This window comes from Thermobia domestica, chromosome 3, assembly GCF_964235325.1.
Source record: "Thermobia domestica chromosome 3, izTheDome1.hap1.1, whole genome shotgun sequence".
NCBI classification, from domain to species: domain Eukaryota; kingdom Metazoa; phylum Arthropoda; class Insecta; order Zygentoma; family Lepismatidae; genus Thermobia; species Thermobia domestica.
In genome coordinates, this window is record NC_137456.1 from 37,174,145 (window position 1) to 37,187,714 (window position 13,570).

The following is a 13,570-nucleotide window of genomic DNA, read 5'->3' on the forward strand; positions in this document are numbered from 1 at the left end:
CTGATAATGCTCATGGAATGGCGCAGATTTCTGTATAACATTTGGAGGTAGAAGTATTGTATGTATAGTTGTCAGATGTCCAAGCAAAACATCAAATAAAGATATCCATATTATGTAATACTCAAGCTAACTTTGCTAGCCAGGTACCCCTTGCCCCCGCAGGATTGGCGCCCATTTGTACCAAAAACTAGTCACCTGTTCTACTCTCTCATTTCCTACTACCATATTTGCTACAGACTGCTACGTTCCAATCACTATTGCTTTTGTCTTGGTAACGTTACTTATTGAGAACTATGTTATTAGATTTAAAACTAGAGACATGCCTTAGAAAACTAAATCAGCTCCTTTGTGAATATTTTTGAGCATTTTTTTAAGAAAACTATAGTCTTGTCGCCAGAAATATTCCTACGTCATATACAGTACATTGACGTAAATAATATTGGATACTATAATTCCAATTAACACAATTGAGGTCTTCGAAATAATTAATTATTTTAATTAACTATACATTTTATCTCATGAACGTATTAAAATACGGAAAATAGTTGACATCTAAGTGATTGATCAGGCTAATATTTTAATTGAGAAAGATAACGAAACTCTTTCATCACTCTAAGTTGTGCATATAAATATGTCTGAATTCCCATTGAGAAGCATAACTCAGGAGCAGTCTGAACTACCAACAGCTAGTTCCTCCACAACCATGAAGGCTTCAAGGATTTTCCTCGCTTGCGCTGTCCTCTGTCTCGTAGCTAGAGTCCGATCAAGGACCGTCACTTTTGATTTCGAGTCAGGACTTGGGAGCTTGGAACAGAATCCTTGGAACACCGTGGTCTTCAGACAATCAACAATTTCTGCTATCAACAGGGGAAGATCTAATCCTATTCCAGGACCTCCTGATGGAAGTGACGGAGTTGCTGTTGTTGATCTGTTGAAACAAGTGTCTGGAGGAGCTGCTATTAATACTCCAGGACTCAACATCCCCAAGGGAGGGACAGTATCTCTGGATTACTTTGCAAGAGCTTATTTACCTGAAGCCAATGGAGTTCAGATATTTTATTTGGAAAATGCTCCCGTTTATCAACAAGAACTACAAACTCTGTACTCGAAATCCAGTCCCACAACAGACCGATGGTACAGTGCATCTGCAGAAATTCCCGCTGGGCTCAGACAACCAGTTCAGGTAAGGGAAAAATAATTCAATAATTTTCATTTACTTTGTCTCTTACACTGTGGTGCCCAGCTGAACATAACTAATAAAGAGTAAATGTTTTGTTTATTTGTTAGAACTCGATGTTCCAAGTAGATTAATTTCCTTCTTTGTAACATATGAGTATAGAAAACATGCATTTAGTTCTGTACATAAATAAGAACAAGTCTATTTCTACATTCCATTATCCGACACCTGAGTAATTGTTTTGTCCAAAACTTATGTATACTTGTTTGAAATCCTCTAATTTAACGTTCCACATTTATGCTGTTTGGGCTAAGGGAGATGGAAGATTAATGAAAGTGAATGATCATTGCTGGAATGGGAATATTGAAGCAAACGGGAGAACCAGCAACACTTTGTTATCCTCAAAAAACTCTTATTGTCCAGATCGAACCAGACTGCTCATCACAAAAATAGATGAGCTAATATTGAGATATCGTGCCCCAATAAACTTGTTTCCAAAGATGGCATTTGTGAGATTGGAGAATGATTACGACTCAAAAATTAGCCCCATTTAATTGAATTGTTATCTCGCGAAATAGAGTTCGATTCCAATGGAAGACAGAATTTTCTATATCAACAAAGATGTTGGAAGTTCATAAAAATAAGAATTAGCGTACTCTTGTCTACGCAGCCAGAAGAAACGGGTCGAGAGTTATTATGCTTCTGATCATACGCGTCATCCAGTTGAAACTGCATGATCTGGTTTGTAATAGTACTTTTGTAGCATTGTAAAGATTTTAAGAAGTTAATCGCTGTTAAGTGCTGATGAAAATTAATTAGCAAAATCTTTAAACAAATAGTCTTAAATGCTTGGAATGTGATACTAATACTTTGACAGTAACATGAAAATAAGATTTCTGTCAAATGTGGACTGTTATAAGAATATTTCAGTAGGTATACATATTAAGCAAACATGATATTTGTTATTAGTATTTTTCTACCTGCAATAAAAAAAGGAAAAGAGAATTCCAAGGGAATAGAATCAAAACCTGCTAAAGCCATTTTTTAAATTTTGTCAGGGAACGAAGGAAAAGTGAAGCCTTTACGTTTCAAAATTGTTTAACAACGTTTTTTTTTTTTTGTTTGTTTGTTTGCTTGTTTAGTGGTAGATTTCACTCATCTGCGTCGAGTAGTGACAACTAAAGGAAAATATTTATTGTTCAATAGTTCTGAAACATAACAGCGTCACTTTTTCTTCGTTCCCTGACAAAATTTAAAAATAAATTTAGCAGGTTTTGCTTATATATCTATGATTTATAATAGAGAGGAAGGATGTGTCTTATGAGCCTCGCTTAAAGTTAATTTGTCAAATAAGTCTTTCAATACCAAATGGTAGGCTTGACTGGCTTTTAGGGCGTCCATTTTTGCATTTCTAAAGAAAGACTAATAGTCACTCCTACCCTTTATAGAGTCGTATATAATTTTATATAATTTAGCAAGTAATTATATACTTTTACGCTATTACCTAGGTACTTACAATTACAAGCAATAGGTAGAGCTTCGTCGGGGCAATCGTTTGAAAACTGGGCTCTCAAAGCTGTTTAGTCTTTACCTAAATGCGTCAGTAACAAGACAATTCGCTGAAAATATATTGACGAAGAAGGAAGGTATCGTCTAGAATTATCCTTATTTGAATGTCAACCATTGTCAATTAGAATTAGTTAAATGCCATTTTATCCTGTATTCGTTTGTAAATTTCAGGGATGGGAATTTGAAAACCAGTGTTACTCAGAAAACAAGATGGGACAGATTTTTTCTGACGGGATAAGAAACAAGATAGCGCTTCAAACAGAAATAAATAAAATGTATGAGACGAGACTCACACTGGCTACACTTTTTTTCGAGACGAGACAACCTCTTTTTTTGTTTCATTGGTAACTCTAATGAAAACAAGTTTTACGCAATTCCCGTTTGCTGACCTTGTTACTTAACTAAAACTTGCTTCGGTAATCCTGACCAATTTTATAGCTAATGATATTTGTCAGAATATACGAATTAACAAACGTATTGAATACAAGCTAAAATGACAGTTCTTTACACAGGAACAATACGCTTATGGAAAATATATTATTCCCGTCCCTTTCTCAAGGTTTGTCGTTTAATCAAAGTGACACATTAAAAACCTAGCTCAAGGTAAATGCCATGTTCCAAAAATGACTTTCGAAATGTGCTGTCGATTTCCCCGTGATGCAGTCACGAACAACTCATAACGTAACTGACACGATCGTAAGATGCTAAATTTTGACCCTCACATCCTTATTAGCTCACGTATTTTCATGAAAGTATCATTATAAAAACTAAAGTTCCAGACAGGTGATAACTATATTTAGAAATGTATTTCAAATGCTTCAGCGGTTTTATCGTATTGTGTTCCTACACAACATCAAATTTATTTTTATATATTAGGCTACATTTAAAAGGATAGTACACGTTTGCTGTATTTGCGATATTACTAAAAGATACTCCAACATTACATAGACAAATCTGTGCTTTCACGTTGTGTACCTACTGAAGAAAACTTTCTGCTTATGATCCATAATTCGAGGGAAATAGTTGTAACTTAAATTAAGTAACTTTGATTTTCCGTCAATATTATTATCCTTTAATGATGTAAAACATTTCTTTCATTCAAGATCTGGGTATATGGTAACCAAGGTAATGGAACAGGTCTCGATGTAGTGGCCATCGACAACCTGAGTATCACCGGAGTGGAAGACGATGACTCGGGAGAAGAGAGTAGTGAAAACTCTAGTGAATCTGGTGAATCAGGTGAATCTGGAGAGTCTGGAGAGGGAGACAGCTCATCTTCAGAAGGAGATGGCTCATCATCTGAAGAATCAGGAGACGCTCCTCCACCACCTCCACCAACCACCACCACTACTACTACTACTACTACTACAACCACCACTACTGCTCCTCCCCCACCACCACCAGCCCCAGAAGAAGATGATGGCTCATCTGAAGAAAATTAGGAGACAACAAAGATACAATAAATCAATTAATGTTGAAGAAGAGGCAAAAAAATCAGAAGAATGTTGATCAGCAACTATACTAATTTCATTTTACGTAACATGCTACAGTTTAATTATATTTTCTCTTCAATTCCTCAAACATCTGCAAATTTTGTTTCGTTGTAACCAACAATACCTGTCAATAAAGCATGAAATATTTTTCTAATTAAGTTTTATGCCTTCTGTTGACAAAATATTTATTTATTTATTTATTATTAAAAGAAAATACAGATACAGACCGAAGAAGAAAAGTTCAAATCATATTATAATCTTGCATAAAATCTATTTTTACAAAAAAAAAGTCATATAAAATAAAATGTATAAAATGAAATGTAAAATAAAAATGTAAAATCAATGATGATGATACTGATACTGTGTTTCTGTATGATGTTCACTTTCCTTAAGATTATGGCTGCGTGAATGTGTCACTGATTGCTGAACGCGAACCCACAAGGCCCAGACGGGCAAGCTGTCAACACTCACTGACCCATCCACTACACCCATCATCTCCGGAAAGTAGAACTCAAATCGTCCCAAAATGTGAAGTTTTCTAAGCCTCCCTCATTCTCACTCGCAGTCCAGTATCCCGATCCGCAGGTCATAGCCTGCATCCCATCAAGAGATAAGGTTACAAACCACAACCCGACAGAACAAGACACTGACCCAAGAGTGAAACTGACGGTGAATGCTTCGAAAATCTAAATGTTTGTGTTTACTAACCCAGATAAAAAAAAATCTCGAATCGAATCTAAATCGCGCAACGGAATGAAATTTCGAAAAGAAACTAAATGCCAAAGTGAATTTTGTTGATATTATTAACGAAGTGAAATTTCCTGGCAGGTCTGTGATTCCAACCCCGGTCACACTAAGTGAAATCGATTCTATACGTCTCAAGATGCTATAATATACTTTCGTTACACTATTCACGTACTGCTTTTCAAAACTCTACTTTCTGAGTACATAACAAGACTATTGAAGTTAATTTACTACATCGTTTTAAAATAATTAGCTTTGCACTGGACAATGAAAGATTTTGTTTCGACTCGCACGCTTTATTTACACTAACTTTCTGTATGATAACAAATAACAGGAGAATACATTTAAAAAAAATCGCAAAGGTTGGAAATTGAGGGAAATTCTTGACGTAGCTGAATGGGTAAGTCTATCATTGCATTACATATTCTCTTCACATATCATGAATAAGCTCCACATGCATTTTGTTTAGACGTTAAAAAAAATTGAAAATAAGGACATTTACTACTATAACCACATGAGCCTTGTACTACACAGGTACCACTTATTACGGCTGTGTGCTACATACTTTACTTTCTTTTCTTAGTATTTTCTCTTTTAGATACCGTTGTGAAAGTAGGGTCAGCGCGGAGGATTTATACCAACAAGGTGACCTCCCTTGTATGAGCTCAGACCTCATCCACTTTGATTCCACAACAAAACATTTTCTTCGAGACAATACATACACTAAATAAATCTACATGAAAAGAAAGTACACTTAACCTAGTCCCTAGCCTAACTATCTAACTTAACCTAAAACATATAAAAATCACTTTATTCAACAGATTAATAATATAGCACACACCCTGCCATTCTACCGAGGACGTATTGGACGTCGACCATTCAGCTTTAATTTTGTATTGAAAAAAAAAAGTCTTAAATTATGTGCTTAAAATTCGAATTTCTGGTCTCTGGTGAAAGGAATTCAAAATACATAACGAACGTGTCATTGTTGACGAGCATCTCCCATTGCCGATAGTTGTATAAGCACCCTTGTTATCGATGTGAGCCGAAACTTTGTATACATTTTGTCTCATCGTATTCAAACTACAGTGAAGGTAAGCACAAACCAGAGAATGGATTTAATTTTGTAATATAGCAGTACGGAAAAATAATAAAAAAAAAAGAATCGAGATTACATATTCAAAATATAATTTTGGGGTGAAATGTATGTATTCAGAAGTACACACATTTCATGGACTGTTGGTAACAAACGTCCACACTGAAACTCCAAAGAACAATTTTTTCCCCCCATTGAACGACTGATTTATGTCACATTACTAAGTTTGTATATTGTATAACTTAGGGAAAACTACGCAGCGTTTAGCACATTTTGGCGGACATCACAACACTAACAACATAACACTTTCTCCAATCCGAAAGAGGTTAGAAATTTAGTAGATTAGTGTGGCCGAAAACAACAATAATTTGGAACGTTATTTTTTTACCACTTACTTGCTGCAATAATCCATCAGTTCATACTTTACCAATACTTTATCCTACTTGCCCCGGGCAAGTATTTTGGATAACTCAAAATATTTGAGACTGGAACTCCATGTCTTCGGGTTTCTGCAACAACGTGCAAACCTGACGCCAGCAGCTTGCTCTCCTTCACCCTTACACAATGAGCAAGTCAAAACTAATTTGAATTGCGCCGCAGTCCTCAGGAGTTCCTACTCCAAAAGCTCCACAAGCAGTTAACCACACTGAATTAAATTGTAGATTTTCTGCAGATCAGACGCACTACCCATCTGATCATGGCCGCTTCGTCAACCAAAAAAAACAAAGGCAATAGGAAGAAGATTCCCAATTGGAAGATCATTGTGACGTAATCATACGATGATAGGTGTATCTCTCAAGATCAAAGAAGCCGAAAAATCTCAACCACACCTGTGATTGCGGAAGATCCAATCACAGATAATTTAGATTAAACAAAGGGATGCTTCAAGAAGCTACTATGGCTGACTTTACAAATGAAAAATTTTCAAGAAGATTTTTGAAATAAAAATTGTGAATTCTTTTGAAGATCCCCTAAGCCAAAATATGAATGAAAATTGATTGGAAAGGATTAAAAACGACCAGAAATTACCTATTTCCCAAAATAATATTATCTTTTAGCTAAATATACAAATAATTATTCAATGTAAATATATTACCATATATTTCCCTCTAAATATACTAAAATCATTAGTTCAAGGAACTTAACGCAAACTTTGTGACCTACTTCAAATCGAGTCATTGATTTAATTATATATTAAAAATAAAATTTTAATAAATATTAAATTCATATATACACTGGTTGCCCAAAACTTCCGGGCCATGTTGCCTTATACGATGTATAAGGTAACATCCTCCGGGAGCTTCGGAAAAAAAATCTAACTTGGAAGTCCTAAGTTAAGCTCCTTTTTTTTCTTTCTAACCTAACATTTTAGTCATAAAATACACTAATGCAACGCAATCAATATAAGAAATATTTTGAAAATTTTTTCCAAAGACCTTAATCCTAACAAAGAATTATATAACTACACTATATGAAAAAGGAAAATTTGGACACAAAACTAGACACAAAACAAACAAGAATTACCTTAATCTAAATTTAACCTACGATTCTCTTTCTTTTTTTTTCTCGACTATGTTTATTTCTGTTCAACCTCCCAACAGCTCTCTCCTCTTTTCTTCAGAGCATCGAAATAATTTTAGGTTGTCAAAACTCTGAGTGCCAATATTCTCTCCTTTTAAACTTTGTAATCTAGCTGAATTTCTAGTTATAGCGGAAACAATGTATGGTCCCACATAGGTGTCCATAAACTTGGCAAATACTTTCTTTGGTATGGATGATACGTGATGTGTTTTAACCATTACCAATGAGCCTTCAGTAATGGTGTCCTGATGTTTATGCTGTTTTCGTTCCTTCTTGGGCACAGTTGCTGGACTAGATATGACGAGCTTCTTGTCTTCACTGACAGGAAGTGATTCTTTTGGCCAAATGAAATTCTCTTTAAAACTCTTGGACGCAGAGTAGCATAGGAAACGCTCCGCCGGTGTGCATCCAAGTGCATCACACCAGGAATGGTTACACAAATCTTGGGCGGCTTTTAGAAAGGTACTCCATTTGGATTGATTCTCGCTACAATAAAGGCGGAGAATGCGGTGGAGGTCACGATGTCTGCGTTCGATAATGCCATGGGAGGAAGGATGGTATGGCGTGGTAAGTATGTGTTTGATTCGGTGTTTTTGACAAAACTCTCGCCAGACGCGCGACAAGAATTGCGGACCTTGGTCACTCACCAAATACTTAGGATAAGGGAGTTGGTAGTAATATCTTTTCTCGAGGACAGCCACAATCTCCCTCGTGTGAGCCGTCCTAAGGGGGAAGAAACACACGAAGCGACTGTAGACGTCCAAGATAGACAAGATATACTTATAACCCTGACTCCTAGGAAGGGGCCCGACCAGGTCGAGGCATTGTTTCTCGAAGGAAGCAGAGGCCTCAACATGGCAGGGTTCCTTTCTGATCACCCTGTACGAGTACTTAGTTCGTGCACAAGGAAGGCATTCTTGAATATACTTAGTAAAAGTCGCACGCATACTTTTCCAGTGAAACATGGCCTTAGCGAACGACAAACATCGCTTCACACCAAAATGGCCTTTGTTGTGAATCGCCGAAACCATATTTTCCACCATGCTGGCAGGAATGACCAGCAGCCAAACAGAATTTTGAGAATTTCTAATATAAATTAAATGATTCTCCACACGTATCCTGTCATTGTCTCGAGAATCCTTCCAAATGGCGTGTAGCTTTCTACAATACGGATCTTTCCGCTGTTCTCGTCTCAGTTCCGCGACATCCAAGAGGTCAGCGTCCTCCGCGGTCAAAAAATTTATAAAATGATCCTCTTCTGCCTCAGGAATTTCTGGAGGATAACGGCTCAATAGGTCAGCGATTTCATTATCGGAGCCCTTGATGTGAACAAATTGTAGATCGAAACGTTGCAGTTTGAGCAGAAGACGAGTAGTTCGAGCATCGAGATTTCTAAGACTGAAAGCATACGTGACTGCAGCATTGTCACAATGGACCGTAGTCCGTCGACCCAAAATGAAGTAGGAGAACTTCTCGCAAAGGAAAAGAACAGCTGCCAACTCCAACTGGAAAACTGACAAGGAGGCCTCATGCGGTTTTATTCGCCGACTCGCGTACGCAATAACCTCCGGGTCATCCTGTCCCGGGGGAAATTGTGCCACGTAGCCAGCCAATGACTCCGCAGAGGCATCACTGAACAGATGAAAATCCAAATTGAAATCCGGTTGAGCAAGAGCAGGAGGACTACTTAGAAGTTCTTTTAGATGATCGAACTTTTCTAATAACTCCGAAGAATATTCTATCTTCCGGCCCTTCTTAAGAAGATCGTAAAACGGAGCAGTTAAACCTGCGAAGATTGGAAAATGTCGCTTTCGCCATCCCACGAGACCAAGAAATCTCCGTAGAGCCTTCTTAGTTCGTGGAAGGGGAAAGTGACGGATGGCCTCATTACTTTTAGGATTTATTTTTACAGAAGATCCTGAAACAAGATGACCAAGAAAAGGAATTTCGAATTTAAAGAAGTTGCATTTCCGAAAATTGAGAGAAAGATTAGCCGAACGAAGAGTGTTGAAGACCTTTTCTAAATGCTGAAAATGTTCGTCTATGGAAGATGAAAAACAAAGTACGTCGTCCAGGTAAACTATAAGAAAATTTTTGAAGGTTTCTAATCCAAAGAAGGTGTGCATGACAGACTGGAAAACCGCTGGTGATGATTTCAAACCCATTGTTAACCGAGTCATTTGATACTGACGTCCTTTGTAAACAAAACTAACATATTTGTAAGAGTCTGGATGGATCGGACTCTGATATGATTGCGTACAGTCCAACGAGGTGAAAATGGTTGCACCACTGACTCGCGCGATTAGATCGGAGATCGGCTCGACCTGAATCTTTGGTGTAATCACACGCTCATTGATACCACGCAGATCAATCACGGGCCTTAGCTCTCCAGACGCCTTACGCACAATATGTACCGGGCATCTGTAAGGTGAAGGACCTTCAACGATAATCCCAAGTTTTACCCACTTATCTAAGACTTCCTCAAACTCTTTTTGAAGATGAATGGGTACAGGATACAACTTTCCTACCACCGGGAGGTCGTCGGAAAGCTGTATTCTATACGGCTCGACCTTAATGACACGGGGATTCTCTGTGAAGAGACACCTGAATCGAACTAATAATGAAAATAACCTCTCCTGAGAATCCGAATCGAGATCGGTTCTCTGAGAAACAAAGTTCCGAAGTTCCTCCTTCGTGACCGATGGCTGAAATAACGAGTTGTCCTCTTTATCTGAAGTTAATTCGGCTACAGTAACCTGGCAACAATGCTGCTGTTCCATGTCAATAGAGATGGTCTGTCCCGAGTCCGTTTGAAGCGAAATTTCTTTAGACTTACAATTTAGGGAAAGGTTATACCGAACGAAGAACGGGAATCCTAAAATACAGTGTGCCTTTAATTTCTGGACAACATAGACTGGGACTTCAAAAACACAACCTTGGATAGTGAAGTTTAAGATCTGGAAACCCTTAACTTGGAATGATTCGTCTCCTGCAAAACCTTTTAAAGAGATATTAGTTTTCGGTCGAAGTTTGGCAGAAGGATAGATCTCTTTTATTCGCCTCCAAGCATCTCCCGAGAGCAAATTCGTATCCGCTCCAGAATCTAGGATACAGACTAAAGATAACTCTCCTACCGAACAAGTTAGAGTGGGTGAGGGATAGGATAAAATAACATCCTTTTCCGCACTGGAGTCACACTCCCTCTCGTCTATCACGAAACGAACCGAGAACAGAGGCGTGCCCGATTTGTTTCCCCGAATTCCGGAAGTTATCAAAACATCTAATTTTGAATTTTGAGGTTCGAGATTAACTTCTGGACAGGTTGACGCCAAACAAAAATTTTGATTTTCCGTTATCGAACTTTCTTCTTTTTGGGGAGTCGAGGAATTCATATCGCAGTCCACAGTCTCCCCTAATGAGGGCTGCGACATGCATTTCCCGAACTATTCCCATTCGCTTCAGATGACTGCGCCATCGGGGGCATGAACGTCGTATACGGTGAAGGCCAACCAGTGGACATAGCCATATTCACCGCTGGGGAAGGAGTGGATGTGGGAGTCGCCACTCCTCCTCCAGGAGGCAAATTCGGCATGTATCCCGGATAGGCTTGCGCTCCCGGTATATGGTTCGAATTTGGCACGCACTGTTGGGATGCACCTCGATGACATCCAAAGTTCATTGCTCCCGATTGGTAGTTAGGGTTGGAAACATATGGAGCATTCTGGTTTCCGTTCCCCCAGTTTTGCCTTCGGTTGTTGAACCAGGGTCTTCTGGCCTGAAAATTTCTTCTTCGACCTCGGTTCCCCAAGAATCGATTGCCATTTCCATTTCCCTTAGCATCACCATTCTTCTTTCCTTCGTCCTCCTCCGTCTGCGACGAAGTGTCTTTAGTCTGTTGTGACTTTCCGTTCTTTTCTATCTTTTTTCCTATCTTGGCCTGCCGAATGTGGAGACGCTTGAATTTCTTATCTGTCACTGGTTCCATAGGTTCCGGATGACCTTCTATTTCGGCTATCTTAACAATCAGATGCTGGATATTCTTGGGCTCCACGGCTCGCAACAACTTAGCATCTCCAGCCGGCAGACAATCTAGAACACTCTCAATGAGTTCTGTCTCATCTGGATGTTGTGCCACAGCATAATATTCAGCTATGACCTTCCAGGCAAAGTCAGTTAGCCGGTTATACTTGGACCGGTCAAATTTCATTCCTTGGATGAATTTCTTCTGCAGGCGTTCCATCCTGGCCGAGAAATAGTGCTCCTTAAATAGACGCACAAAGTCCGCATAACTGTTGATGTCTTTGCAGACCGTTTGGTACCAAGTCTTGGCCCCAGCCGACAAACAACAAGGTACCAAAACCATGCGTTCGTATTCCGACGCAGAGATTATCTTAAACGCCTGTTCTAAGTTTTCTAGAAAAGACCTGGCCAAACCATATTCTCCTGCGAAGTTTGGTAAGTGATTTATTTCCGACAGCCTAAGATTCAACGCTCTATTTCCAGAACATCCCTCATATCTGCTGGAATTCAGGGGAGAGTTGCAGCCAATCACAGGGCTCTTTGCATTATTATGATTTTGTCCAAAATTCGAATAAGAAGTATAATTTGGGCCAAAAGGTAAGTTGCTCGGCATCGATACCACTGTGCGACTACATACTCCCTCCGGAATTCCAACAAACGAAGGAGTCCTATCTGCAACAGTACTGGACACTACATGACTTAAGCTACATACATTGGAAGTCGAGACCGAAGCCTGAGACCACGTCAATAATGGATTTAAAGCCCTAGAGGCAACCTGACCACTCATGATATCCCCACAGGTGGCACTGGAATTGTTCGTGACCAACGAATGCGAATTTAAGTCAAACGGCCAGACATTCTTAGTGTGAACTCTGGTCGGCTGACAGACAGAGACTGTCACCGTTGGGACAGTACGAGTCTCCCCAACCGAAGAGACTGGTACATCCACTCGGGTGTCAGAGTCTGTTCCGTCAGAGTCAACCCCTTCACAACCAACAAAGTCACGTGACCGCTTGCGACCGACACGACCTGGTTTACTTTGCTCCTGATCCTTCACCAAAGTTTGGATCTTAGCCTCGAGTACGTCATAAGATTTCTGGGTGCTCGACTCGAGATGCGATAGTTCTTTAGCGAGCTGATCACATCTGCGATTTTGCTTTTCTACTGACAACCGGAGATTCTCCTCAACGGTGTCTACCCGCGTTGTTATCGTATCCTGAAATTCCCCCACCGAAGTGTACAAATCGCGAACTTCGTTCCGGAGGTCCGATACGTCCTTGTTTACATTTTCCACCTTTTCATTTACAATTTGCACCATTTCCGACTTTAACAAATCAAATTTTTGATTCATCGCGTACAAATTATTATCTACCTTTTCAAATCTTTGGTTCATAATACTGTCAACCTTTTCAAATTTTTGGTCCAAAGTTAAAGTTAAAGTTTGACTAAAACGTTCTAACATTTTTGCAAGGTCTGTCACGGATGCAGGTGAATCTGCAGTTCCGACACTCTCTCCACCGTTGTGTAAGAGTTTCTCTCCCGTGTCGTGCGTCGCGGTGTTCCGTTCACTTCCACTTTCCTGTGACTTGGAAAGCGATTGCACAGTCAGCTGTTTGGCCACACACGTTTTACAAAACCAGGGCTCACTACACTTATTCAATTCTTCTACCTGCTCGTCGGTTATACCATAGCACTGTGCATGCACCCATCCAGAGCAACCGTCACAATAAACACTAAAGCCCTGTATTTCTTCACTACAACATACATATTCATCCGGACTACGGGATTCAGTACTTGACCTGCTACCAGCAGACATCTCCATTTCATATAAATTGTTTCCCCCAAGTTACACATATACAAACTCAAGAGTGACTACACATCGTTCAAGGA

The 13,570-nt window shown here is 39.2% G+C and overlaps 1 protein-coding gene across 1 annotated transcript; it reads left to right on the plus strand.

Annotated features, from left to right (window-relative positions):
• Positions 1 to 671: 671 nt before the first annotated feature.
• Positions 672 to 4,380, plus strand: LOC145681413 (uncharacterized). Its single transcript, XM_081753057.1, has 2 exons — positions 672 to 1,183; positions 3,850 to 4,380. The coding sequence occupies exons 1-2, from the start codon at positions 704 to 706 to the stop codon at positions 4,186 to 4,188; spliced, it is 819 nt and encodes a 272-aa protein (XP_081609183.1). The 5' UTR covers positions 672 to 703; the 3' UTR covers positions 4,189 to 4,380.
• Positions 4,381 to 13,570: the final 9,190 nt, after the last annotated feature.

Bases quoted from the DNA above. Each gene is read 5' to 3' on its own strand.
- LOC145681413 (XM_081753057.1), top strand. From the start codon at position 704: ATGAAGGCTTCAAGGATTTTCCTCGCTTGCGCTGTCCTCTGTCTCGTA. The intron at 1,184-3,849 runs GTAAGGGAAAAA...CTTTCATTCAAG, and splicing joins GGCTCAGACAACCAGTTCAG to ATCTGGGTATATGGTAACCA.